The 27,312-nt window shown below is 42.2% G+C and overlaps 1 protein-coding gene across 3 annotated transcripts in view; it reads left to right on the top strand.

Moving 5' to 3' along the window:
* CCDC93 (coiled-coil domain containing 93) overlaps nucleotides 1-27,312 on the top strand; it is a 94,379-nt gene that overhangs the window by 21,245 nt on the left and 45,822 nt on the right. For 2 of the 3 annotated variants that reach the window (XM_050751713.1, XM_050751714.1), the window contains exons 7-11: nucleotides 6,198-6,298; nucleotides 14,233-14,269; nucleotides 16,743-16,835; nucleotides 17,123-17,173; nucleotides 18,325-18,411. In XM_050751713.1, the coding sequence (XP_050607670.1) occupies nucleotides 6,198-6,298; nucleotides 14,233-14,269; nucleotides 16,743-16,835; nucleotides 17,123-17,173; nucleotides 18,325-18,411 (369 nt within the window). The remainder of the gene's footprint in view (nucleotides 1-6,197; nucleotides 6,299-14,232; nucleotides 14,270-16,742; nucleotides 16,836-17,122; nucleotides 17,174-18,324; nucleotides 18,412-27,312) is intronic. The other variant, XM_050751715.1, reaches the window with a different exon arrangement.

The raw sequence follows: 27,312 nt of genomic DNA, 5'->3' as shown, positions 1-27,312 counted from the left end.
TCCCTGGTTATAATTTGTATTGTTTCGTTTATTTCCTTTTTTTGTGAGTGAACTTGATCTTCAGTTGTTCGGCAGTTTTCAGCAGGAATGATAAAGAGTCTTCATGGATGGCTAAAGCTCAAGCTCGCCTTTGGGTTTTCCTTTTCTCATCTACTGAGAACAGCCCTGACTTCCAGGAGCTGTCTGCGTAGGTTTCTTAGCTGAGCTCCGTCACCGTTCACTTTCCTCCCTCTCTTCGGCCACTTCTGCAAGCCCTTCCTCAACTGACTTGAAATGAGAGCCCCAAAAGCTCGCAGAGACTCTAGGGCTGTGGTGCATATCCCTAACCTATTCTTGTGAGTCAGTACAAAAAATTAAATAGCTCAAAATTGTATTTATTGTCATGCTCCTCAAGGAAAATCCCTCCTTTAATAAAGGACAGGAAATCCTTAATTTTAAGTCACAAATGGAAAATTAAGGAATGAAATAAGGTCAGACACATAGATGGCTAATTTTTAGACCCAGCCTTTTGTAAAATAGGTGTGGAGCTGCTGTGTATTTATTAAGTTCCTACCACGTGCCTGGCATCTCAATAGGCATTTAACAAACATTAGCTCCTTTATCCCTCATTAACACTCAAGGAGTTATATATTATTATTTCCTTTTTACAAATCAGGAAATTGAAGCTCAGCAAGGTTAATAAGTTCCCTCTGTAGCTTCAAAGCTAGGAAGAGGGAGCCAGATTTTGATATGACACCTGACTCTAGCAAAGCAGGTGTCGGCACTCCTCCACTTTTCTGGCTTTTCACCTGGTCTCTGCTTTCCCACATATTCCTGGCACCAATTTTGCAGTACTATTGCTGACTTACTTCAGGGCTCTGGGATATTACTTACGTGGGTCTGAGAGACTCAAATGCATGCAGAGTGGTTGGGTCCTCTCCCACCATCTCTTCATTCCCTTATAGGAACATTTACTGTGACTTCTCATTTGAAGACCCTTTGCCCAGCCAAAGAATAGATGTCAGGTCGGGGCTGTCCTGTTGTTATCTTTTTGGTCAGCATGATGCCTTTATGTCTTAACTAACAGGCTTTTACTTATTCTTGCTTAGACATAACATAAAAGTATTTAAATATTAAATCTTTAGCTTATTGTCTTTAGCCATCCTTAGGAGACTGTTTGAATTTTTTGCATTCATCCTTGGTTATATAGCCCATTCATTTTTTTGGTGCATGTTTTTTTTTCGAAGTTATTTTTCTTTTGTACTAATACTGTTGTAATAAGAATGAAAAATTAGGAAATGGAGAAAAGCAAAAACTAAATCACTCATGATATCACCAGCCAGGGATAGCCACTGATATTGCAAGCAGGAGATTCAGAGTTGTGAATATCTGTATGAAGAATTAGAGATAGAAAAAAAAAAAAAAAGGCACTGTACTATGTATTCTATTTTGTTGCTTGCTCATTTTGCTCAGTGATATATTGATGATATCTTTCCGTGCCAATGAAGGTACCTGCATAGCATTTTTAGTGGCTGTAGATTATTCATTGTGTGGAACTAGTTCAGCTACATACAGTTTGTTTCTTTTTCTTTTTCTTTTTTTTCACTTGACCATTACGTAGGACATCCTTGTAGCTAAATTTATTCTTTTATCTCTAATTATTAACTTAGGACTTATTCCACGAAGTGGAATTGGTCAAGATTATACCTAAGGCTTTTAGTACTTCTTGCCAGATTGCCAGGCAGAAAGGCTGCTGTGAACTTTATCATCCGAACTTATGATGGGCGCGTTCTTTTTTTGTCTTGGCTTCATTCTTCTTCCTTTGGGAGATTATTGCCAGTACCTGCTTTCTTCTTTGAAGTATATGACTTTCTTCTCCCTATCTCCTTTGCACAGAATAGCTGGCTGCTTTGTAGAAAGCCTGCCCAATAGGAGGTGGTATTTTTCAAAGGACATAAGGAATGGAAACTACCACCTTCCACTTTCACATCATAATCATAATCAGCTCCTCTGTCTCACGCAGTGTGCTGTGACACAGCTTCCTCCTCTGAGCTGTCAGCCCTCCACAGCCGTGAAGTGTCTGTCCTGTGCAGTGAGGTCTTTTACTCCCTCTTAACCTTGAATAACGGTGCCCACACTGTTTTACCCAGACCCAAAAGATATATTCGTTTACTATTTGGGAGCATTTTTTTTTGGTAGTGTAGACTTTTGTATGAGAATAGAGGGAACAGAGAAAAGGCTTCTTAGAGCTTCCAGACTAGTTGGAAGGAAGTGCTCTGTGGAACTTACTGGATCATCTAAGAGACTGCCATTTAAAGTTACCAGTCCAGTGTGTTCTTCCATAGGGAATGCTGTGAGGAAGTCCTTTTCATTCAGCTTGTAAAATATAAATGTAGTGACCTAAGTAAAGCAATCTTAGTAATAATACACATCCATATGTATGTGAATATGTATATATCTTAGCCCTTACTGTGTGTCAGGTACTATTAAATATACTGATTAGTTTCTTTTCATAACAACTCTACTTATACCTAATATACAGATGGAAAACCACAGAGGTTAAAGTAACTTGCCTCAAGTCAGAGAGGTATAGTAAGCAATGGAGCAAGCATTAAAACTCTAGCTTGTTTGACTCCATGTATTCATTCAGTAATATTAATTGAACACTTACTGCATGCCAGACCATGTTCTAGGAGCTGAGGCAACAGTAGTGACATTCCAGCTAGTGAAGAGTTTGAGGGCTGATCAAGAACAACTACCTGACTGCGAGGTGGCAGTAGCATATGTAAGCTTTCTTTGGGTGATGCTTTGACAGGTTTGCTTGCAGGGTAGAGGAGTCCCTTACACCATGAGACCATCCAGAAGCTTGGATGCAAGGGCCACATCCAGAGTGGGAGGTGAGGAAAGGAACTCCCCAAGATCACAGAGGAGGCTCATGTGTCTTGGCGATGTTGCTCAGCATCACACAGTGAGTCTGTGGTCAGAGACCTATGAAGAGCCCCAGTGGCTTGAGGTCTACCTAGCCACAGGGTTTATCCTATCTATGGTGAGAAAATGCCAACACTTTTGAAGGGTTTGCCAAGTAGGCAGGCTCTAAATGACAAAAAGTCTGATTATTTAGGCTGTGTATAAAACATTTTGATATGTAAAAATTTGAGTTTGTGCTGGTCAGCTTTTGAGCCAATGGGTATCAGTCTTCTGTGAAGAAGTAAACAACGCAGGAACCATCTTTAGCTCATTTATATAATATAGCAATCTTATTCTTACCCACCAAGTCATACTGTTCAGTGCAGACTCAAGGAGACCTGAGTTGGGGCTGGTGCTGTACCTCAGAGAGCAGAAGATAAATACTTACATAGCAGAGCTCAGGTAAAAGAGAATGGAAGAACAAGGGTGAGGGGTGTCACTGGAGAAGATTCTACAGAAATGATTGCCATCCCTCTGTCTTTCATTGTTTCTTTCAGTCAATACCCAAGCACTTCATTTTTTTTGTTGTTTTATTAATGTGAGAATTTTGGAGAAACATTTATTTGTCCCATTTATAGTAACTTTTTCTTATGAAATCTTTCAGGACATTGCACTTGGCAGTGAAAACATCTATGGGATCCCTTTAGGTGAAAGGCAGAATTACTGACAGGACACATAGGCTAAGTAAGATGGATCTGTTAGAATTGGGTTTGGGCTGCGTGGATGAGCTGTTAAGGTCAGTGGAAGGTATTGCTTCCTGTTGAGTTGGGCGTGGGCTGGCCCACTGGAGGTTTTGAGTGTAGAATGCCACATTGGTGGTGGCTGTTTCGCTGCCTGTTCCATTATTTCAGTAAAAAAGTTGTCTGTGGTAATCGTGAGGGAAGCAATCAGGGATTTGCTGCAGACACTGCCATGGTGCTGTGCCGTTCTACCTCCCTTCCCTGTCTTGAGGACTGTGAACTCAGAGTAATTACTCTGACAGCTGAACCTGACTTGTAAGCAGACCTGCAAAGTAGAGCTCTGACTCTCACAGTGCAAGAGTTCTCTGCTTTACAAAAGGGTCACCTTAATTTTTTTTAACCCTGTGTGTGTGCCTTTTACCATCTGCAAATATCTATATATGTTATATATATATGTATATATAAATTATATATATGTTATGTATGTACATATAAATTATTTATATGTTATATATATAAATTTTATATATATATCAGAACCTAGATAAAGGGTGATGAAAGTAGAGGTATGAGACATTTTGCAAAGTGCTTAAGTGTCTCAGTTCTGGAGTCATCCTGTTTTTATCACTTACTGCCTTTTTCACCATCAGCAAGTTTTTTAACCTCTGTATGCCTAAGTTCGTCTACAGAAGATAACAAGGATAACTACACTCATAGATGTGGGGATCAAATGGGCAGCACAGATATAGCAGAACGTGCCCGGCACGTACCTACTATTCAATAAATGGTAACTATTACTGTTGCTACCACTATTAATGACAGAAGGATAAATTGATTTTATATTCCTTTTTAAGAGCACATCATGTAAAGCATGTTATACTTTTTATTAATCTCAGACTTTAAATTTTTTATGGAATTATGTTGCCAAGTCAGTATCTTTACAGGATTAAAAGCACACAAAGGAAGAGACCCTGGGAGCATCCTTCAAGATCTGTTAGCTTCATTTTGCAGATGCAGAAACTGAGGCCCATTGAGGGGAATTGCCTTTCTCAAGGTCATGCAGCTGATTAGTGGCAGAGATAGGACTGGACATCAACATTCCTGACCCCTGTTGCTTTAAAGGATGACTTAGCAATAGCTCTTTATAGTTGGCCTGTGAGGCCCTGACATTTAGGTTGTATTACTTCAGCAGACCATTGTTGTGATCCATGTGGCAGCTTCATATTGTGGAATGAGTCTTGTGAGAGGGCTAGCTGAAATGACTGGTGGGTGGCTAGAGTGGCAGTCTGGGGCAAGTTAGTGTCAGGGACAAGCCTTGAAATGAGAAACCAGGTTACCTAGGGCCAGGCCTCATTGTGTCCCAGGGATCTTGGACAAATTTTTCAATGTCTGCTTCCTCAATAGTAAAGTGAAGTTAGTGGTATGTGCCCTGTCTCTGCTTCACAGTGTGGTTTATAAAGTGTAAAAGAAAGGTGAGATGTATATGAAGTTTTATACTTTAACATGTAAGGAATAATTCACAAAGCCAACATTGTCATTGTTTGGCAGAATAAAAGGTCCTTTTAGCTGTTGGTGTCAGTATGCTCTTGTTTTGGAGTCAATCCTTTTTTTTTTTTTCAGAAGAATCCAATTTCTTGCCTTTAGTTATTGACTCTTTCAGTTGTAACTAAGGATAATAGCAGTTAAGCTCAAGCTGTAATAGTAGAGCTCAGTGGAAGCCAAACCAGGCACAGTAACTGACACCATGTAAGTTGATTCTATTTTGCATCTCCCTGTAAGTCTGTTTTATGTTATTTATAGCTTCCTATTCATGTAGGCACCGGCAGTAAACTGGGGAATATTTGTGGCAGGAATTTTTAAGAACAACCTTAGATGGATCTCAGGCCCTGATCCATTTCCTTTTCCACAAAATTGTTTGAGATTATATAGTATGTGTTACAGAAAGAATGTTTTTCTGTATGCTCGAAACTGTATACTAAAGTAAATAATAAAGTTAACTAGAATTATCCGTGGGGAACAATTCCAGTTAACATAAAATGCAGTGTCTGGAAAAACCTGATAGTAGTGCTTTTTGTGGTGATGTCCAGGTAATGATTAGATGCAAGAAACCTGGGTAGTAGGGAAGAAGAGAGATGTGGGGGTGAGCAGCCTGAATACCTTGCTGGCATAGCAGCTGCCTACCTGCACCCAGAGCCCTGAGCAGATATTACTAGCATATTATTTGACAGCCAGCTTAGTGGTCAAGAAGTACATTCATTTGGGGTAGAATGGCAAACCACGTCATCTGGGGCTGAAGACCGGCATTTATTGATCATTTACTACATGCCACGTATTTTGTTTAGGATATATATGTGTGCATATATATAATTTTAGAATATACCCCATGGTAGAGGAAGAGCTTACAGTGAGCCGAGATCGTGCCACTGCACTCCAGCCTGAGCGACAGAGCGAGACTCTGTCTCAAAAAAAAAAAAAAAAAAAAGAATATACCCCATGGCTGGAGGCATCCGGCAACCAATTCAGGAGGAGAGCCTTCTCACACTCAGTAACTTGGCTGTCTCATCCACTTAGGAAGTGTACAAGCCCCGTCGGAAATACAAACGCCACCAGGGAGCAGAGGAGCTGCTTGATGAAGAATCTCGAATCCATGCTACGCTTTTGGAATATGGCAGGTAATGAGTGGGACCCAGTCTAGGTGTCTCTTTTAAAAGAAAAACTCATTTAAGTTGCTTCATTTGGGTTAACTTGACTGGCTTCTACCTGATTAAGTTTCTGCTTTCAGTCGTGAGATTTCCAACATCAGGGACTTTTCTCTGGTAATGAATTACCTGTTTCTGTGGGCATCCTTTGTAATTCCTCTCTGGAAACGTGCACCTGGCTCTGCCCTCCTTTGGGCGTTAGGGTGTTCCAGGAATTTACAGAGGCTGAGGTACTCTGTCCTTCATGCCGCTGCTATTTGTTAAAATCTTCAGGTAAATGAAAGCAATGAAAGCAGTTTCAGTGATTTCACTTTAAGTATTAGAATAATAATTTCAATTTCCTGCGAATATTGTCCTAACTAGGAAAATGAAGAATTTAGAAGTAGTTTTGTCACTTCTTAAAAACATCTCTAGTTAAAAAAAAAAAAAAAAAAATCTTATTTTGTGTCCTTAGTTTTTACTTAAAAAAAATGCAAGGACATGCTTCTCCGCATTGAATTTTTTGGTTGTCACTGGGTGTTAACCTTATTTTATGTCATGCATTCTCTTCTTAGGGTAACTGATTCCTTGATGTGAGTAAGTCTCCTTGTGCTTCCTTTGTGTTGCGAGACGCTCCTGTGTGCTGCTCTGCCTCACAGCCCAGCCCTTGTGGGGTGGCTGGAACTAACTGCACTGCCACTGGCATTTCCCTAAGAGCATCTGATGGCTTCGCCTGCCCTCTAGGGTACTGGAGAGAACCAGTGGGAAATTAGGCTTAATTATTCTAGTTTCCGAATGGAAGTGTATGCAATTGCTTGTGGGTTTTTTTTTTTTTTTCCTTAGAATAAAAACTAGTCTGTTTCAAAGGAAATTGAAGTAGTTCTGGCCCTAGGCTGCGTGTGATGGCTGCCCCCACAGTTCACTAGTTGCTGCTGTGAATTGAATGCCTCCTCCAAGTCAGGCATCACCCGGCCTAGCTATGTAGTAAAAATGCCAAGTAACTTGTTAGCAATTATTAATGATGATTAATTATTAAGAATTTAAAGATAACAACAACAGCCAAGTGAGGACCCTTCTAAGCATGGGGCACTATGCTAATGGACGGGTTGTGTGCTCAGGAAGCCAGCCCTGGGAATCATGACAGAGTCTCTCTAGCCATGCCCACCTGCAACTGAGCAGGTGAGGCTGCACAGCTCTGGGAGAGCCAAAGCTGGAGAGACAATCTCTGTCGGTGTCACGTGTCCCAGAATGAAGAAGTTCTTGGGAGAATGTAGTGGATTTTGTGAGTTTGTATTATTATGTGTCCATTTTTTCCATCATCATGGAAAATTGGATTTTCCATGAGGATGAAAAGGAGATAGAAATTCAGTAAATTGTCCTCCTCGCTGAGACCATGTTGACAAAATTTCAGAACATATTCTTGTTCTGAAATTCTCAGGTTCAAATGGGATCTTTTGCATATACGTTGTAGATGGTAGCTAGTATCACCATCTGAAGGCTGGGAAAGTTCAGAACCTCCCTGCCTGTCCTCAGGAGTGATTGATGCAGTTTGAGGTGAGAATCTGGCTTGGCTCTCTTTAGAAAAGGAAGCAAGACAGGTTTTGCTTGACTCTTCTCAAACCCTGAGAGTGAGAAAGAGCAGTGTCTTGATACCAATCCTGGTTCCTGTTGGTATGGTCATGCTGACTTCTGCTAATTTCTAAGGCTAGGGTGGGCATTTCCTGAAGGTTTTAGGTTTTTGGGGTTTTCTTGGGTGGGAGAGAGATGTTACTTTGTTTTTTTTAGCTTTTTTGGCAAGGAGAAGGTAAGTTTGTGGCAGGTAGAGTAGTGGGTACTTAGTACATTCTGATAGTATATTTAGCTCATTCTCCTCTTTGAGACTAATAATGAGAATATTCAGAAAGGTTAAAAAATGACTTGCTTAAGGTCATAAACTAGTAAGAGGCTCAGACTGGTACTTCAGCTAAAGTTCCTTGAACTCCAAAAGCATGTCATTTTCATTGTCTGCAAATACTGTTTGAGCCTTCAGTGAGAGTGTATTTTTAGGCTCTGAGTTTTAGAAAGACTGGCCATGTCTGTTCTTTGGTCTGAAACTAAATAAGAAGAGAACAGTTATTAAACCTCACAGAGCAAATCAGATAAAATGTACAGGCCCCAGCAAGTGTGTGTTCTATTCCACCTCCCTGGGAAGGCTTCTCCCTTCGTTTCTGGCAGTCTGTTTCCTCTAGGTTCTGTTCAGCACTCCACTGCATGGAGCTCTTTCCCGTTAAATGAGGATTGTATGACTATATATATATATATATATATAATTTTGAGCAGTTTGTTCAATGTAGAAAACACTTAGTAAATGTTAACCACTAGCCGCTGTCATCATTCTCCTTATTGTAATCATCATTATTAGCAGCAACAGTTTTCAGTTTTCAAATGCCCTCAGATATGACCATTTCCCCTTCCAATTCTCCTTGTGTTTGTGTGTTTGTGTATGAGTGAAGAGGGAGCGTCCCCTTGACCCTCTGAAGGTTCACCGAAAATGAACTGACAAAAGGCAGATTAACAGGAGAAAATGGCACACATAATTTATTATTGTATGGAAGAAAACCACAGAAGTGTGACTACCCAGTAACCCAGTGATGTCCAGATGCATATATATCCTTCTTCACAGGGGAAAGGCAGGTGGGGAAATATGCCAATTTGGGGGGTAGTAAATGATGTTTTGGGGAAATGAATCAGACGATGGTTAATAAATGACTGTCTAGAAATTGAATGGGATGGGAAACAGACCATGGTTTGGGTTCTAGGTATGGTATTTAATTTTCAGTCTCTTGCTCTGTGGTAGATAATGAGATTTCAGGGAGTGGATGGAAGACACTTGTGTTTTCTTTAATGGGTCCAGTCTTTATATAGATGAGAGAAAAAACCGTGTTCTAACATTTGACCTTCAAGTGCCTTTAATTCAAATTATTCAGCATATTAGGGTGCCATATTTGGGGGCAACAGCCCTTGGACTCCTTCACCTATTACCCCTCACACTAGCCCTCCCTCTAGCACATGTATGGGAAGTCTCACCCTCTGGTCCTTTTCTCCCCAGTCCCTGTCAAACAAGGCTGGCCCCCTGCTGGCCCCAGGACTCAATTTGCTCCATTTTCCCTTTTCCTTTAACACTGCGGCATTCCTGACTTCCTCACCCACCCCCCATTACAGTGTGGCATCACTGCTTTAGGAGTCCAGATCCCCCTGCCAGTGTTTCTGTTTTCTACCTTATCTTACATCTTGTCAGAGGGCAAGTATTTTGACTTCCAGAGCAAGAAGGTCTGAAATCAGTGTTTCTTCCTTGGGGTTGAAGGTCACTCATCAGCCTTACACATGTACCACAGTGCCTTTTGGCTTTTAGATCCGCATTCCATCTCGTTCCCCCTATTTTGACTCTCAGTTGCCTAAATAAAAGTGAATTATGAGCCTCCTCAACTATGCTGAAAGCCTTAAGGACTGTTTATATGTTAAAAAGCATGTTTGGATATATTTTTCTAAGTGTTAATGGTGTTAGGAAAACAAGACTCATAGTTTTGATTTTGAATCTAAACAAAATTGCATACCTGTAATATTTCAATTTTATTATGGATTCAGTCAATTTTGAGAGGCTAACTTAAGCACCTAACCGTGCTATGAAACTGCTACTCTGGGGAAATGCATTTTATGTGCTGTATATTTGACTTGGAAGAGGAGGTTTGGAGCACAGCCTCCAGAATGCTGGAGTTAGCCTGTTCCTCGGTATTCAAGGCCTAACTTTGAGTTGCCTAGAAGGCAACTCATTCTGTAGTTAGTAAATAAAATATGTTGTATCTCTCCCAACCTGTTTGTATCTCCCATGACGATAAGGCCTATGACATGCTCATAAAAGGTATTTAGTAAGTTGTCAAATGAATAAAGAACAGAATTCACAGTCCTTAGTATTTAGGACTTTTTATGTCCCTATTTTGTTTTGTATTCCAAACAGATAATGTCTTTGTTTGGCCTGAGGTAATTGTTCTTAAAAGTTAGTTTGTTTTCTAGAATTGTGGTGTCCCATATGGTAGCCACTAACTATATGTGGCTATTGAGCAATCGAAATTCAACAAGTGTGGCTCAGAAACAGAATTTTGATTTTAATTAAGTTAAATTTAAATTTTAAGATTCGTGCTTGATTTCGTTAATGGAAAATGTTTATCTTTGGAATAACTTGGGCATGTGAACCTACTAACCTACTAATTTAAAAATTGTATGCATATCCCTCTTTGTATTTCTTTTGTACTGTGCTGTTCTAAATGTACATCCTTGATTTAAAGACCAGGTCCTATGTCTAAGGTATGAAGAAGTGAACTGGATGATGGGAGGGGCTCTTTGGTGCCACCAACAGTGTAGGTAGCAAGAATCGATGAGTCAGAGCCAAAGAAGAGGAATGCAGGAGCAAATTGAAGCATGTGGGACTGCAGATCAGAGCTGGCACTTGGGGGAAATGGGCAGGGCTGACAGGAAAAGAGGAAAGGGAGGCAGTAGTTAATAGGCAGTTAAGGACAGAGCTCTGTCATGGAAACCTCACTACTTTGTGACATAGATGAGGCCTTTAGAAAAATCACATGGACTCTTCATTCATGCAGCAACTATTGATTGAGCGCCTACTATGTGGCAGACACTGAACTGCCGGGCAATGGGGATACTGAAGTGAATGAAACTGTACATGAATATTTATAGTAGCACTATAAATATATTGCATAATATATTGCACAATTATGAATTTAGCAATTCATAATTGCTAAAAAGTAGAAACAACCCAGATATCTATCAGCTAATGAAACAAAATGCGGCTTACCCATATAATGGGATATTATTCAGCCATAAAATGGAATTAAGTAGTGATTCATGCTTCAACCTGGATGAACTTTGAAAATATTCTCATGAGTCAAAGAAGCCAGACACAAAAGGCCACATACTATGTGATTTCATTTCTATGAAATCTCCCGAATTGGTAAATCCATAGGTAGGTAAATCTACCTATGGTAAATCTACAGAAGGTAGATCAGTGGTAGACAAGGGCTGGGAATAGGGAATATTTGGGATTAACTGCCAATAGTAACAGAGTTTCTTTTTGAGGTGATGGAACTTCTCTTGATTTCCATAATGGCGATGATTGCACAACATAGTGAATACACTAAAATCCAGTGAGCAATACACTTTAAAATGGTGAATTTTATATTATATGAATTATAAGTCAGTTTTTAAAATATTTTTAAAAAGTGAATGAAGCAGATTTCTTCCTCTCCAGGAGCTCAACAGAAAGGCTTAGAGGATTACTCATGACCGATAATTATGTTCACCATACAATGAGCGCACTCACAGAAGCTCACATCTGTGGAGCTAACGTAGTTTTGATTACTTAGAAGAGTCTTCCCAGAGAATCTGTCTTTAAGAAGGAGTAGATTTGTCCTGGGAATCAAGTCACTCAGATTTGGTTGTTTACTGCCTTATTTGGAAAATCTGTGAAGTCCCTGGGCCTTAGATAAGGACCTTATGTCTTCTGCCCTAAAAGTTTCCACAGACCAAAGGCATAAAACAGGAAGGATGAACACTCAAGATGCAAGGACACTTCTATAGGAGTGGGAAACTTGGGCAAGACCTTGTATTATTCAGGGTTCCCTGGTTGAGAAAACAGTACTCTCCCACTAGTTTCAGCAGAAGGGATTGGTTACAGGGCCGGATGAGAACTAGGCTGATCCAGGGTCAGCTCTCAAGCTTCACATTAGAACTGGAACTCCAGGACGCTGCTTCTGCCTCCAAAATCGGGAAGCTAGCTCGCACTCTGTAGGATTAGGAAGCTGGTGCTATAGCGGTTTGACAAGGAAGGAAACCATGCTGCTTCTGTCAAATTAGGGGGTTCTGAAAAACCAAGAAGCCACTGTGATAGCTGCTAGCCCCAGAACCTGGTTGTTTCTACTGTGATCCACACCAACACAATGGATCCCTTATGCTTCCCTCTTTCCTCCTTTAACTGTTCCATATTCAAAACTCTAGCAGATGCATCTGATTGGTGGAACCTTAATAGTATTCAGAACTCTAGGTGCAAGGGAGTATGGAAAATAGTCTCTTTTCCAGCCTCTGCAGTACTGGAAGATGCACTGGATATTAAGCCAGTCCACGGAATCTGCCATAAGGTCCTTTACAGAATTTGTGTGGATAGCCAGAATTTAACCTTGGTCTGCTACACTTTGGACCTATAGGTTTATTTCTAAAGGGTGGGCACACTGCCCAGCAGTGAGTTTTTGGTCTCCCCAGTTATATGACAATCTGTTGCAAGGCTAGATGATACTTTTGGCTTCTTGATTTTCACATTTTTTTCATTTATGTTTAGTTTGTTCAGCGAATATTGGAAAAACCAAATGTGAAGGTAGAATCTTTGCCCTCAAGAGAATGATACAGATATGTAGCAGTTGCACGTAATCACCATCTGGGAAGTGAGAGGAGCATGAACAGATGCAGGGATGGGCAGGCCAGGCTGAGCACATGTGCATGGGGGATGCTTCACAGGGGAGGAGGCTTTAGAACTGAGGGGTGAAGGCTGAACAGGGAAGCGGGGGAGAGAAGGGAGCAGCTTAGTGTGTGCAGAGCTCTCTGTTCAGGTAGTAAGTGTGATAGGAACACAGAAGGTGCTGCTGGTGGTGAGGTGAAACAGTTGTTAGGCAGAGCCATGGAAGAGAGGCTTTATGAGGCTCCTGAGGAGGTTCTGTTTTCTCCTGAGGGAAGAGGCCTGCCATTGATAAATGTACATCAGGCCAATGCAGAAGTTGGACAAGGAATGGGCAGGAATAGTGTGGAGAGTGAAGCTGGAGGACCAAGACCAGGTGAGCACACACCCCAGAAGTGAGGCATGCAGAAGCGAGGCAGAGAGCAGCCTTTAGTTTGTTCTTTATTTTTATTTATTTGTTTTTGAGACAGAGTCTTGCTTTGTCACCCAGGCTGGAGTCCGGTGGTGTGATCTCGGCTCACTGCAACCTCCACCTCGTGGGTTTGAGCAATTCTGGTGCTTCAGCCTCCCGAGTAGCTGAGATGACAGGCATGTGCCACTATGCCTGGCTAGTTTTTGTATTTTCAGTAGAGATAGGGTTTTACCATGTTGGTCAGTCTGGTCTCGAATTCCTGAGGTCAGGTGATAGGCTGGCCTCAGCTTCCCAAAGTGCTGGGATTACCGGTGTGAGCAACCACGCCCAGCTCAATTTGTTCTCCTTAAATGTTTGTATTAACTTTATTTTCTTACAAATCACTTAAAGGTTTCTGAGGCTGGGTGGTTTGCATTTTGCTTTTGTTGGGGGTTGAATGGTTTTTGCATTGTTATTCTTGCATTTAAAAAAAATATAGATTAATTAGAGCCAGAAAATAAACTACTTGAAACTGAATTGGGTTTGTGTGTTTCTTTGAATTTAAGGTTGTGTGAAGTGAGTATACATTATTGGCATCATGCTTGGATTATGTTTGAGAATAAAAAGTGTGCTAGACTCTAAGTTACAGAAGTAGCCATTAAAGCGCATGTTTGGCTTAAGGAAACACATTTACATTTGTTTATATAGATATTTTTAAGGCTTTTAGCTTAAACTATGGCTCTGAAATGCAGTTCCTGATTCAAAAAGTCATGATTGCACTTAAGGAAAATGTTGCACTCTATACTGTCTGAGAGTTCCAATTTACATTATAGTATTTGCATAGCAAGTAGGGTGGCTGGCCTTGTATTCAAAAGACAGTGGAATATGTTTGTAATTTAGGCACTTGTAACATTTTCTCTAGTCACCAAATGGCATAAATTCTCTTGATGCTTTTCATGTAAAAAGTCAACCAAAATGCATTTGACTGGATTTATTGTAATGTTTTGAGTAGTAATTAAACTCCTTTTTTGTGGTCTTCAGGAGATACGGATTTAGCCGCCAGAGCAAAACGGAGAAGGTAAGAAAAACATTGATAATAGGAGAGAATATTTGAGAGATGGAAGTGACTCCCTTCACCTCTAACACTCACAGGATGGGCAGCTTCCTGGGAAGCCCAGGAAGGGGATGTGGCAGGGCTGCTGCTGCCCAGGCTCTGATCCCCGGACAGGCTGGGATAGCAGGGATGTGTGAGCTGCCTTGGGCCCCTGCATCTCCGTCGTGGCTTTTCTAGCTTGCCACCTCTGCAGATTGGGGAGCAAAGCAGCAGTCTCATCCTGGGGCTGGAAATGAGGGGTGATTGAAAGTTGTGGCCCAGGGTCAGTCACCTGGGGTCTAGTAGCTTTACACTATGAAGATGAAGTCCACTGCCAGGGCTCCCAGAGCACTCCTCATCTGAGGTGAGAGACTCTGGACAGATGTGAACAGGATGTTAGGTAGAGCACAGCTGTGAATTACAGGCCTGCCCTCTGTGGAAGCAGCTAGTCATGGAAGAGCCAGGTAAGTCAGGATGGCTTTTCTAACTTCACAAAGGTTGCCCGAAGATTTCTGTTAATTTATGTGTTTATTAATGATGCTTCATTGTCAGCAGCAGGGCAGGTACATAGATGTTATGTTGCTAAACCCTTTCTGTGTTCCAGGCTCTATGTTAAGGACTCTGTATGTTTTCACTTACTCCATTGAACAGGTGTATGAGGAGAATACTTATTTCTGCTTTTTAGGTCAGAAAGCTAATGCTCAGAGAGGCTCGGTGATTTGTCCAAGATCACATAACTCTAAAGTGAATAAATAAGAATCCGAACCCAGAGATCTGACATCAAACCTGAGCTCATAGCCACTGCTTTCTAAATAAGAAAGTGTCAGCTAAAGTGGTCAGTGGCCTCTTAAAAAGATCTGTTATTAACCTCTTTTCATTCTCCACCTGATCCCCAGATTTCTTGAACAGGACACACTCCCCCTGCTATTCCCCTGTCACCCACTCCACTGTACAGCTCCCCCAGGTTCCCCCTCTGCTTCCTGTGGTGACTGTTGTCTCAGTCACTGCAGGCACCAGCAGTGGCTAAGAGCACTGTTCTAAAGCCAGACTGGCTGACTTAGGACCCCAGCTCCTCCATTCACGGAGTGACTTTGGATAATAATCATTGTACCTATCTCACAGCATTACTGTGAAGATTGAAATGTAAAGGACTTAGAATGAGCCAACACATAGTAAACATTTAATAAACATTAACTATTATTATTATCAGTGTTAGTTATTGGTACTTAGTCATGTACTGATAATGATGTCTTCTTTTTTCGTTTTCTCATTATTTATTTTGTCCCCATTTGTGTTTTTTTTACTCAACTGAGTAATGATTTCCTGGAAAGCAGCGTGTTTTCTGGATTTCAGTATATCATGTTTTATCTGGTGTATAATAAGGGTTTGATGTGTATATTTAATTTGATATGTAATTTAAGTCTGAAAAGATTGTATATGACTGGGCGATTTGGTTATGATTGGAAAAATCATGAAATGTCCCTGAAATAGGATTCAAATTGTGCTTGTCCTGTCATTTTTATGTCAGACGGCACATTTGAATTAGAAGTCTCATCCCCTGTAGATGTGTCCAAGCAGTTAGGAGCTCAGAGTGTTCTCGTGGGCAGTGATAGACTCGTTATAGAAAAGCATCCTAGAGTTGGGATGGTCCAAGAAGGGCATTTGAGACCACACCTCTCTTTTGACCCTAGAAGTCCTTAACATGCAGAGATCAGAGGTAAGCCTGAGGTCACCCAGCTGGTGAATGGCAGAGATAGAATTAAAACCTATAGCCTGTGATTGAGGAGGCAGCACTTAATCCAGCCTTGAGTTTGATGTGCTTCATTTAAGACCTGGGGCTGAGTCCAGAGCATGCTGCTTGATCATTAGATAAGGCAGTTTTCATCCTTCAGACCAGTGATATTCAAACTGTTTTGATTACTCTGAGCAGTAAACGTGTAATTTTTCGTCATGATTCAGTACACACACACTAATACCACCAAAACAAAAATTTCACTAAGCAGTACTTAACCCCTCACTACAAAGCACTCTGGCATGTTCCATTATGTTAATTTATACAGATGCTAGTCGTACCTGCCAGATTACTTTTATGTCCCACTAATTGGTCTTAACAGGCAGTTTGAAGAAACACTCCTTTAGTAGTGATCTGTGCTTGAAAGTGTTAAAGGATGGGGAAGGCCAAGTCAAAGTGGAAGGGCAGGTCAGGCAAATGTGTGTGGCCTGAATTTAATCGGTGAGCAGTTGGGACATGGAAACAGGCATTTACCAGTTCCTGAAGCTTAACCTGCACGCCCTGTACTTGAGTGGAGGTTCAGGCCTTTGGAGTATCCACTCTATCAGGGTGGTGCTGCTCTGCAAGTTTGTTTCTCTCACAGACTCATGCCTCTTGGCAGTATTGTCCTTTCTCTGCTAAGTCTCCAACTCCCATGCTCAGCTGTTTTCACATCTTCCCTTGCAGGCTGAGGACAAGAAAACGGCGCTTGCAGCAGGGCTGTCAGCTACAGAAAAAGCTGATGCCCACGAGGAAGATGAGCTTCGAGCAGCTGAAGAGGTGTGTGGTCCATGTAGGCCCTCTGAGGTTTCTGTGTAAGTCATTTTGGGAGAAATTGTACTCTTATCCCTAGCGTTCCCAAATGGCCAGCACCTCCCACAGCCAGCTGCTGCGAGCAGGCCTTTCACACCTTCCAGTTTCCTTTTATCACCTGCCTTTGAGGCTCACATAAGACGAGATCAAGGAAGACACCCTTGGATATCACCACAAAGATCCGTGTAGGCATATTGCTTCTGTCTTACATGTTCAGAACCGCTCACTGCTGCTCCCATCCATTCTTCTTTCAGCAGCGTATTCAGTCGCTGATGACCAAGATGACCGCCATGGCAAATGAGGAGGTGAGTGGGAGTCGGGGAGGTGTGGGGATGGGGACTTGGCACCAGCCTGCTCTGCTGGGGTCTTCTCCCAGAGAGACCACCTTCTCCAGAACCCCCTGTCACCATCACACAGTACCTCCTCCCCGGGGAGTTCCTTTTGGTAATCTGTTTTTAATGTCTTGTGTGTCATCCATGGGAACCTCTAGGAGGGAGACTTGAAGGACCCTTGTGAAAGCAGAATATTCCTGCTGGGAGGTTCACAGGGCCCCTGTGGAAGAGCTGGAGCTGGCCCGCGAGTTATGCCTCGTGCTGAGGCAGCTCTTGTCTTCTGCTTTCTTCCTCCACTGTCTAGGTAGGAAGCAGGATTTTGAGATTATAGTTGGTCTTTCCAGAGCCTGTCCAGAAGGTATAGCCAAGTGTGAAAGAACCATTCTTTTTTTTTTTTTTTTTTTTTTTTGAGACGGAGTCTTGCTCTGTTGGCCAGGCTGGGGTGCACTGGCGCGATCTCGGCCTACTGCCAGCTCTGCCTCCCAGGTTCATGCCATTCTCCTGCCTCAGCCTCCCGAGTAGCTGGGACTACAGGCGCCCGCCACCACGCCCGGCTAATTTTTTGTATTTGTATGCGAAACATGGGGTTTCACCGTGTTAGCCAGGATGGTCTCAATCTCCTGACCTCGTGATCCACCCACTTCGGCCTCCCAAAGTGCTGGGATTACAGGCATGAGCCGCCGCGCCTTGCCTGAAAGGATCATTATTTTTGTGGCCTGGGAAGACCTGTGGTAATAAAGAGATATTTTAAAGTTCTGAGATTCTTTGTCCTTTCCCATGCTCTTCTCTATTCCCTATGTCCTAAGCCTGCCAAATCCCCTGCAGGCTGTTTGGTGGCCCTCAGGGGGTGAGACCTTGGGGTGAGACATAGAAGGGAAGAACCATTTTCCAGGGTTGCCCAGGGTCAGAGGAGGATCTAGCACCGTCTGCTCAGTGATTCAGGAGGTAGCTGCGTGTTTGTCCCGAGGCTGCTTTCCTCCCTTCCTGGTGGTAATATGTGGCAAAGCCGAATTGTTTTTTCCCCTGGGAATATTATCCTTTTTACCATAATAGAGTGTTCAGATTTTCCACTGCTGTGGAAGACAAGGCTTGGCCTTGAGAACATCCCCTCCATGTGCTTGCAGAGCCGTCTCACCGCAAGCTCCGTGGGCCAGATCGTGGGACTCTGCTCTGCCGAGATCAAGCAGATTGTGTCCGAGTATGCAGAGAAGGTAGGTTGGGGCCCAGCTGCAGTCTGTGCCCCAGATAGTGCTCCATGGCTTTGTTCTCCCACTTCCCTACCCCACTGTCCAGCAGTGCCCTGTGTTCTCTTGTAACTCACCAGCCACGTTTGTCAGAAACGCACTGGGCTTTACCATGCACAACCGGTTATCAGCACTTACCCGTTAGTTCAATTAATTTTGTTCTGCAGTGCCCACTTTTCTGTAAATTTAAAGAGAAAACCTGTCTCACAGAGCAGTTATCACATGTGATAAATTCATGCCTGAGGGTATGGGATGAACATTTTTTCTTTTCTATCAGGCCTCTTATAACTTGGGCTCAGTTTGATGATTTGGCTGAGGAATGAAGCTTTGCCTCTTAGGAGATAAACCCCATAACTCAGCCAAATCCAAGGCAAAATTTTTTCTTCTACTTTTATTAAAAGAGTATAGAATGAAGAAAAGCCTGAAATCATATTTCAGAGTTTGCTTTTTTTTTTCCATCCTAAGAAAAGGCAGGAGGACCTTGAATATTTCAGGGAGACGGTGATTAATCATTTTGCACATAACTGATTCTGGTCTGGCTGAGATGTAGTATCAGTAAAATCAGATTTACAGGACACTGTTGCACATCCCTCCTTCCCCAGCCCTGTCCTAAAATGTTGATGGCTGTTGAAGCATCCAGCTTTGCTTTCCTTTTCTCAGAATCTTTTACTACAAATTAGCTCTGCCCTGACTCTCTGCGACATATTCTTCTGAAGTGATTGCACAGGTAATATATAGCCAGAACTATAGGTGCACACCACCACACCCGGCTAATTTTTGTATTTTTTTGTAGAGACAGGGTTTCAACGTATTGCCCAGGCTGATCTTGAACTCCTGGGCTCAAATGATCCACTCTCCTTGGTCTCCCAAAGTGCTGGGATTAGAGGCGAGAGTCACCACGCCCAGACCATTTTCCTTTTCCTGTCCATAAATTCCTCTCTGACCACATGACAGCACCAGAATCCCTCTGGTTCCAGGAGTTACCGGATTCATGAATCATTCTTTGCTCAGTTAAACTCTGTTAACTTTAATATGTCTAAAATCTTTCTGGCTGGACATGGTGGCTCATGCCTATAATCCTAGGCGGGTGGATCACCTGAGGTCAGGAGTTCAAGACCAGCCTGCCCAACATAGTGAAACCCCGTCTCTACTAAAAATACAAAAATTAGCTGGGCATGGTGGTGGGTGCCTGTAATTCCAGCTGCTTAGGAGGCTGAGGCAAGAGAATCGCTTGAACCCAGGAGGCAGAGGTTGCAGTGAGCCGAGATCGTGCCACTGCACTCCAGCCTGGGTGACAGAGGGAGACTCTGTCTCAAAAAAAATAAATAAAATTTTTATAGTCAGGGAAAAAGTGTCCCCCAGTAATCTGGAGGTGTTATCGGCTATAACACCCCCAAGACTTCTGGAAAACTGTTTTAAATGCCTAGTGCTGCCATCCATAGGAACCTCTGGGAAGGAGACTTGAAGGAGCCTCGTGCAAGCAGAATATGAGTGAGTAAAACAGCTTGGAATGTCTCGGGGTGAGATTCCTTTGTTTTCCCCACTCCCCCATGTAAGTCCTTCTTAACATGGGCTTTCTAGTCCAATCTCATAGAATCCAGTGTCCTGTCTTTCCATTTACCATCTAGGAAGGATGACACTGCTCAAAATGTCATCTGAAATTTGACCAGAAAAGGGTATTTGTTATCCAAAAAGTACAAATGAAGATGTAATTGTGGAAAGAGTATTAATTCACTGTCTGAGAAGAAAATGTCTTGGTTTCCTGTCAGCACACACACTTGAATGGCAAGAGTGTGCATTTTTACACGCCCTCATGTTGCCACATAGCATTGCTGAACCCAGTTTTTCAGGAAAAAAAAAAAAAAGGCAACTGGATAGAGCACCCACTGCTGTTTCTACAGGGAGCACGTAGGGGCTCTGATGATTGTAAGAGCAAAAGCAGGCAGGCGGAGCCCCCTGTGGTTGGCAGTGCATCTCTCTTTCCACCCACTCCCCTGCCTAGGACTCCTGAAGCTCACCTGACTTTCCCAGTTACTCTGCATTTTGCACATCTCCTTCTGGATCTCTCTGTGTCTTTATCTCCTAAGCTTTTTCTTCCTCACCCTTGACCAGTGATCTCTGTCCAACTCTGATGGATACATTCTGGTTTATCTGTTTATCTTGGACCATTCTCTACCTCCATTCCATTCTTCTAGAAAAGAGTGAAATTAGGAGTAATTTGGACAGGAAGCAATGCCAAGATTTTTTCCGAGGACATATATGCAGTTGATTCCTGATCAACACAGGTTTGGACTGTGTGGGTTCACTTACATGTGGATTTTTTCCCAACCAGATATGTATGGAAACTACAATATTCATGGGATGCAAAACTGGCGTATATGGAGGGCCAACTTTTCATATATGTGGGTTCTGTAGAGCCGACTGCTGAGTATGCACAGATTTTGGCCTATGCAGGTGGTTTTTGAACCAATCCCCCACGTATACTGAGAGATGACTGTAGTTAAACTTCTGATGGAGAAGTGGAGGTGTCAAACATTAGTTAATTGCGTTTTCTTTGGGTAGGTAATATAGCATTAAAGCTGATGGTTTTTAAAAATTACGTTGCCTTTTATCCTATTCCCATATTGCAGTTATTTTACATTTGCATATTATTTTACAGTGTTTGTTCCCAGATCTTCATAGTTGTGCTTGGTTGCAGTCATCATATATGTCTAAAAGAAGTAGGACAGTGAGTGAGTGCAGTGATTAAAAACACACCATTTGAAGTCATATCTTGGTTCGTATCTGCCTTTTCCATTTCCCAGCTCTGTGACCTTGGCCATATATTTAACCTGTCTTTGCCCTAGTATCTGCTTTATAAAATGAAAATAATATTTTTCTGACAGGTGTCGGGAAGATTAAATGAAACATGACCAAAATGCCTCAAACAGTGCCTGGCACATTATAACTCTTCAGCTATCGATAGCTTTATTTTCATTTTTGTAGTCTTCATTCTTTTTTTTGGGTCACATCACATCCTAAATATTTTCTAGCCTTCCCGTTTATTTTTATTTTTTTAAGTGTGTGTGTGGGGGGGGGTGGGTGTGTGTGTTTCCTGAGATAGGATCTCACTCTGTTGCCCAGGCAGAGTGCAGTAGTACGATCACTTTAGCCTTGGCCTCCCAGGCTCAGGTGATCCTTCCACCTCAGCCTCCCAAGTAGCTGGGACTACAGGCGCACACCACCATGCCTGGCTAAGTCTTATATTTTTTGTAGAGATGGTGTTTTGTCATGTTGCCCAGGCTAGTGTTGAACTCCTAGACTCAAGCCATCCTCCCACCTCAGCCTCCCAAAGTGCTGGGATTACAGGTCTCAGCTGCTGCAGCTGGCAGTTCCCATTTATTTTAATAATTACATAATTTATGTGTTAATACAGCACAATTCATTAAACTTTTTTTTGTTAGACACAATTTTAAGCTGTTTCTGTTTGCCATTGTGGATAATAGTGTGAAATGTGAGCAGATAGTTTCTGCTGAGAGAGTTTCTAGGTGTTGGATAATCGGGTTATGACTCCCTCTATGTGTTATAACTACATAGAATACTATCAGTGGTGAAGGAACTTCCCAGCATATGCCTCCAATATTTCCAGCTTTGATTTTGGGTTTGTCTAAATTGTTACTGTAGTTAAGTATAAAGTGGCATCTCCGTAGATCCCTGAGAGGATTGAAGATGCGTCTGTGTAAGTACAGGTCACAGAGAACTCATCCAGTCCCATCTAACTAATAAGTTCTAGGTTTAAATACAGGACTGTTTACTCTGTTTTCTTCTCTCAATTGTCTGTTATAGACTATACTCGAGTAATGTGTTCCTTGTGAACTTAAATAAAGTCTATATTTCAGATTTAAATATATTGTCACTGTGATACAAGTATTCCTCAGGCACTTTATTTTACTTTTGTATTGTTTTTCATTATATACAAGGAATTTGTGCCTAAGTTGGTCAGTCTTTTTGTTGTTGTTGTTGTTCTTGTTTCCAAATGAGAGGTTCATTGTTTTTCCATGGATCTGGTAAAATAGTTAATGCATGTCAGCTGATCTTTTATTAATTATGTTTAATTCTTTAACCTATGTAGAATTTATTCTTCTTTAGCCTAAAGTGGGGATCTGTCCTAGTTTTCCTATTCATATCCACTTATCCTACTACTGTTTGTCAGATAGTTTCTTTCTACTTATTTTGAGATACTCAGTTCTATTTTTATGTCTTATAGCTAAACTGAGTATAGCCTCTTTCTTGTTTTATTGGTTTATACTTCTATTTTGTGCAAGTTCTGTGGTAAAGTCATGCATGGTGTTTTTGTTATTTGCTTGTTTTGTTTTTGTTTTGTCAGTACTGTCCAGTCAAAGACCTAGTTGTGTTCAACAGGAACATATCTGGTTGAACAAGTTGGGTGTATTGCTGCTTGTAGTGAGGGAGAACACATACCAATGGGAATCATGGGGCCTTTCAGTAAGAATGTGTCGGAAAGGACTTAGTATAGGATTTGGACTTACATAAGGTGACTTGAAGGAGGGTTCAAGGAAGTGGGCTTTGCTTTGTGTTCAATGCTGTAAGGAGGGGTGAGTCTGTCAATGAGCATCTTAATAAATCTTATCTCTAAGACATGGGGAAAATGAATCAAGGTTAAAGCTATGTATGCATGATAGCCAGTATAGGGAATATTTGGTCATTTTTGTGATTCGGACAATGTTTATGTTTTCATCCATCATCAGACATACTCATAGTCATAGGGTGACCTTGTCTGGTATTGGTGTTCTTTGAAATTGTTCATGTTTTGTAACGAGGCCTGGTTATGAGTGCAAGCCAGCCTCCCAGCAACATCAATGCCTTGCTAATAGTACAAGGCTAGCTTTCAGATGTCAGGGGCTGCTTTTCTCATTCTCACGTTGTTTGTGTGGTTATCTGCTATTGTGTGGCAATACTGCCACAAATGTAGACACTTAAAATAACACATATTTATTATCTCACTGTTTCTGTGGGGCAGCAGTTGGGCACAGCTTAGCAACACCCTCTGTGACTCTTACAATGCTGCAGTCTCATCTGAGGCTCTACTGGGGAAGGATTTGCTTCCAGGCTTACATGATTGTTGGCAGCTTTCAGTTCCCTGCAACCGGCTCACTGAGGTCACCAGTTTTGTTGGCCGTTAGCTAGAGGCTACCTATAGTTCTTTGTTACATGAGCCTCCCCTACATTGCCACTTACTTCATCAAAGCTAGCAAGGGAGGGCTTCTCCCTGAGGGCAGGCATTATAGACTTATTTAACATAATTATATATATGTAATCAAAAGACTGCCCCTTCTCTGTGGCATATTCTTTTTTTTTTTTTTTTTTTGGACGGAGTCTCGCTCTGTCGCCCAGGCTGGAGTGCAATGGCCGGATCTCAGCTCACTGCAAGCTCCGCCTCCTGGGTTCACGCCATTCTCCTGCCTCAGCCTCCTGAGTAGCTGGGATTACAGGCGCCTGCCACCTCGCCTGGCTAGTTTTTTGTATTTTTTAGTAGAGACGGGGTTTCACCGGGTTAGCCAGGATGGTCTTGATCTCCTGACCTCGTGATCCGCCCGTCTCGGCCTCCCAAAGTGCTGGGATTACAGGCTTGAGCCACCGCGCCTGGCCCCTCTGTGGCATATTCTAAGGCACAGCTTTCATCCATACCCAAGGGAAAGGGGTTACACAAAGGCAGGAGTGTACATCAGCAGATGGGAATCATGGGGCCGTTCTAGAGTTGTCCACCATGGTTTGCTTATTGGTCTTTTAATCATACTGCCACAGATTGGGCTGAAACTGGACACTGGCAATGCTGCCACCTTCAGGGTCTCAGTAATATACTTTGGAAGTAGAGATGGGATTGAGGAATGCCCAGGAGGGAAGCTGTTGGTAGTATCTGAGAAAAACTCACTTAGGCTGAGATCAGGATTTTTTTTTTTTTTTTTTTTTTTTTTGCTTTGTGAAGAAAGGGGACAGGATAATTTGTGGGGAGGAGCAAGCGCAAAAATGATTTTGTGACCAAGGAATAAATCGAATAGCCTGCCTTGTATGAGTGCTTGGAAACTTGACAGGCACTGGGATATAAAAACGAGGTTAAAAAAAACATGTGCAGACTTCTCTTTCACTGGTAAAGTTCACAAGTTTCTTATAAGAGTGTAACATAACATGTGTCTCAGAGTTCCTGAGGTATGTAACTCAATTTAATATGGTTCTTGTAAAGCAGCAGAAAGAGGAATGTGAAGAAGCTTCCAGATACATAATTCATGAGTGTCCATAGACTCTAGGCTGAGTACCTCCATCTGCCATTGTTTCCAAAGGGTAACACCCTTCCCTGAATGTGCTGGAAGAAGTACCACTGTGATTTTGGTGTTGATGTCTAATATTCTCACTGCATCATAGCATTTATTTTTACAGGGAAGAAGAATCTATTACTGTGACTTACAGAAAACTAAAATGCCTGACTGTCCAAAAAATGCTTCCACCCTACAACCCCCTAAGCTTCTGTAGGAGCCAGAAGAAAGAAAAGGAAGCTGGGCCAGGGAAGGTGCAATGTCCCTGGAAGGGCAGGAAGGGACTTTCCCTAATGCTGCACACTAACTAACCATACACCATTTTGACCACTGTAATATTTAGTCTGCCAACTAAATCATTCATTGGTCAACTTCTCCCTAAGACAGAATCTTGGGACGTTTTGTAGCTCTAGAGGATCTGAATATTTTATAGCTCTAGAGGCACAGATCGGTCTTGGGGAATCAGAATCTACCCTGAGTGCCTTCTCTATGCAGATTCTTTGTGTACCATTATCTCATTTAGTTCTCAAATTTTTATTATTTTTTAATTCTACAAAATTATCTCATTGAATTCGTATAGACTGCCTTCTTGCTTATAATCCTCTGCCTTCCTCCATCATTATACTTATATGCAGTTGAAACTATCTGTTTATATGGCTGTGGGCCACCTTTGTTCTTGTTTGTAATCTGAGAGTCTCGCCAAGGGCCTGCCAGTGTTGGTGCTCAGTAAATGAGTACGTGATATTATATCCATTTTTCAGGCAAAGTAACGAGATTATGTGACTTGTCCAGTGCCATACAGCTAGTAAGTTCCAGGTTTGAGTACAGGACTGTTTGACTTTGCAACCTTTCTCCTTGGCTAGGTGGAGCATCCTTAGGGAAAAGCAGGGACAGCCTCCTTTACCATCCTTAGTGTCTGCCTTCCAGGCGTGGCTGTGACTGTGCTTCCTTAGACTGTCCCATTATTCAACTGCCTACTGGGAAGGCATATTCAACTGGCATACTGGGAACTAACCACGGAAACAAGAAAAAGTGAAAATGGTACAGCTCAGCCCATTCACTCACACACCATAAATCTAAGTTGCTGAAAACTGTGGAAGTTTCTGTTTGGAGTATCTAAGTGACTCTTCATGTTTCTGGAGAATGCCACATTAATATGTTCTCATCCAGTTCTTTGAAGGGTAATATCCAGCTAGGCATGGTGGCTTATGCCTGTAATCCCAGAACTTTGGAAGGCTCAGGTGGGCAGATCACTTGAGGTCAGGAGTTTGAGACCAGCCTGGCCAACATGGTGAAACCCCATCTCTACTGAAATAAAAAAATTAGCTGGGTGTGGTGGCACGTGCTTGTAATCCCAGGTACTTGGGAGGCTGAGGTGGGATTGGTAGCTTGAACCTGGGAGGCGGAGGTTGCAGTGAGCAGAGATCGCGCCACTGCACTCCAGCCTGGGCAACAGAGAGAGACTTTGTTTCAGAAAAACAAGGCAGGGGGAGGTAATATCCTAACCCAAAGAATGTCAACATCTTGATCTCATTTCCATAGCAAGGTGTATTTTAGATCATCAAGGGACTTACTTGGAAAAAAGGAATTTTTTTTCCTTAATGGGTTTTGGAAATTTTCCTGTCCAGCAATTAAGAAATTCTGGCACCATTGCCTCTGACCTTTTGATTCTGAGGATCATTCTCTGGCAGTTAGTCAGAAGCCTTTGTTCTGTCTTGAAGTCATATCTTTCCAGAGCAGCTGGGGAATCTCGCCAGATAATTAGAGCTTGGGTATGGTCAAGGATGTACTTATGAAAAAACACAAGGAAAGGGTCTCTTCTAGAAAAAGCAGACAGCCACATTTGATTAGAGCAGATCTTGTCCCCATCTATCATGATGATTCTTATTCCACTTTATGATGCAGTCAGCAGAGAAGACTGCCTCTTTAGTTCTGTCATTCACTCACTTGGACCCTGTGCCTTGTAAGCCTTTTGGGTGCAAGTAATAGGAATTCTACCCAGCATGCTGCTGTAAGTAAAAGGGAACCTTTATCAGCTCTCAGAACTGGAAGTCTTTAGAGGAACTCAAGTGGCCCTGCCATATCCCTTTACCTTTGCTTCACTTTGTCTCTCTCTCGGCCTCATCACCTTGGAGGCCTGGCTATAGACAGTTTCTGTCTTACTGCCCCCTCCCTCCATCAGTATATAAAATCCTAAGGAAGGACTCTCCTCTGTTGGTCATGGCTTAGGTCACAGATTTCTCCCCAGGCCCATTATTGCCAGGAGTTGGGTGTGATTGGCAGCCCCTCTGAACTAGAGAGAGTAGGAGACAGGGATTGCTTTTCTACCAACAGATGGGGGGCTACACACAGTGGCTAGCATCCCCATAAGGCCTTCGTTTCCACTAGTCCCTTAGGAAATATATTTAACAAAGTTGGAAGGAATTGCCCCTAAAGTATCTGTTGTTAATATATCCTCTGTCCTCTTAGTAGTTGCCTTCCTTCATGTTGTTATTTATCTACCCTGGGTTTGTAACCCTTACACTTTTTCCAAATGTATGAAGTCTTACGAAAATAT

The sequence above is a fragment of the Macaca thibetana genome, chromosome 12 (genome assembly GCF_024542745.1).
Source record: "Macaca thibetana thibetana isolate TM-01 chromosome 12, ASM2454274v1, whole genome shotgun sequence".
NCBI lineage: Eukaryota > Metazoa > Chordata > Mammalia > Primates > Cercopithecidae > Macaca > Macaca thibetana.
Note: the sequence above shows the minus strand (reverse complement) of the source record. Positions and strands in the feature narration are given on the sequence as shown.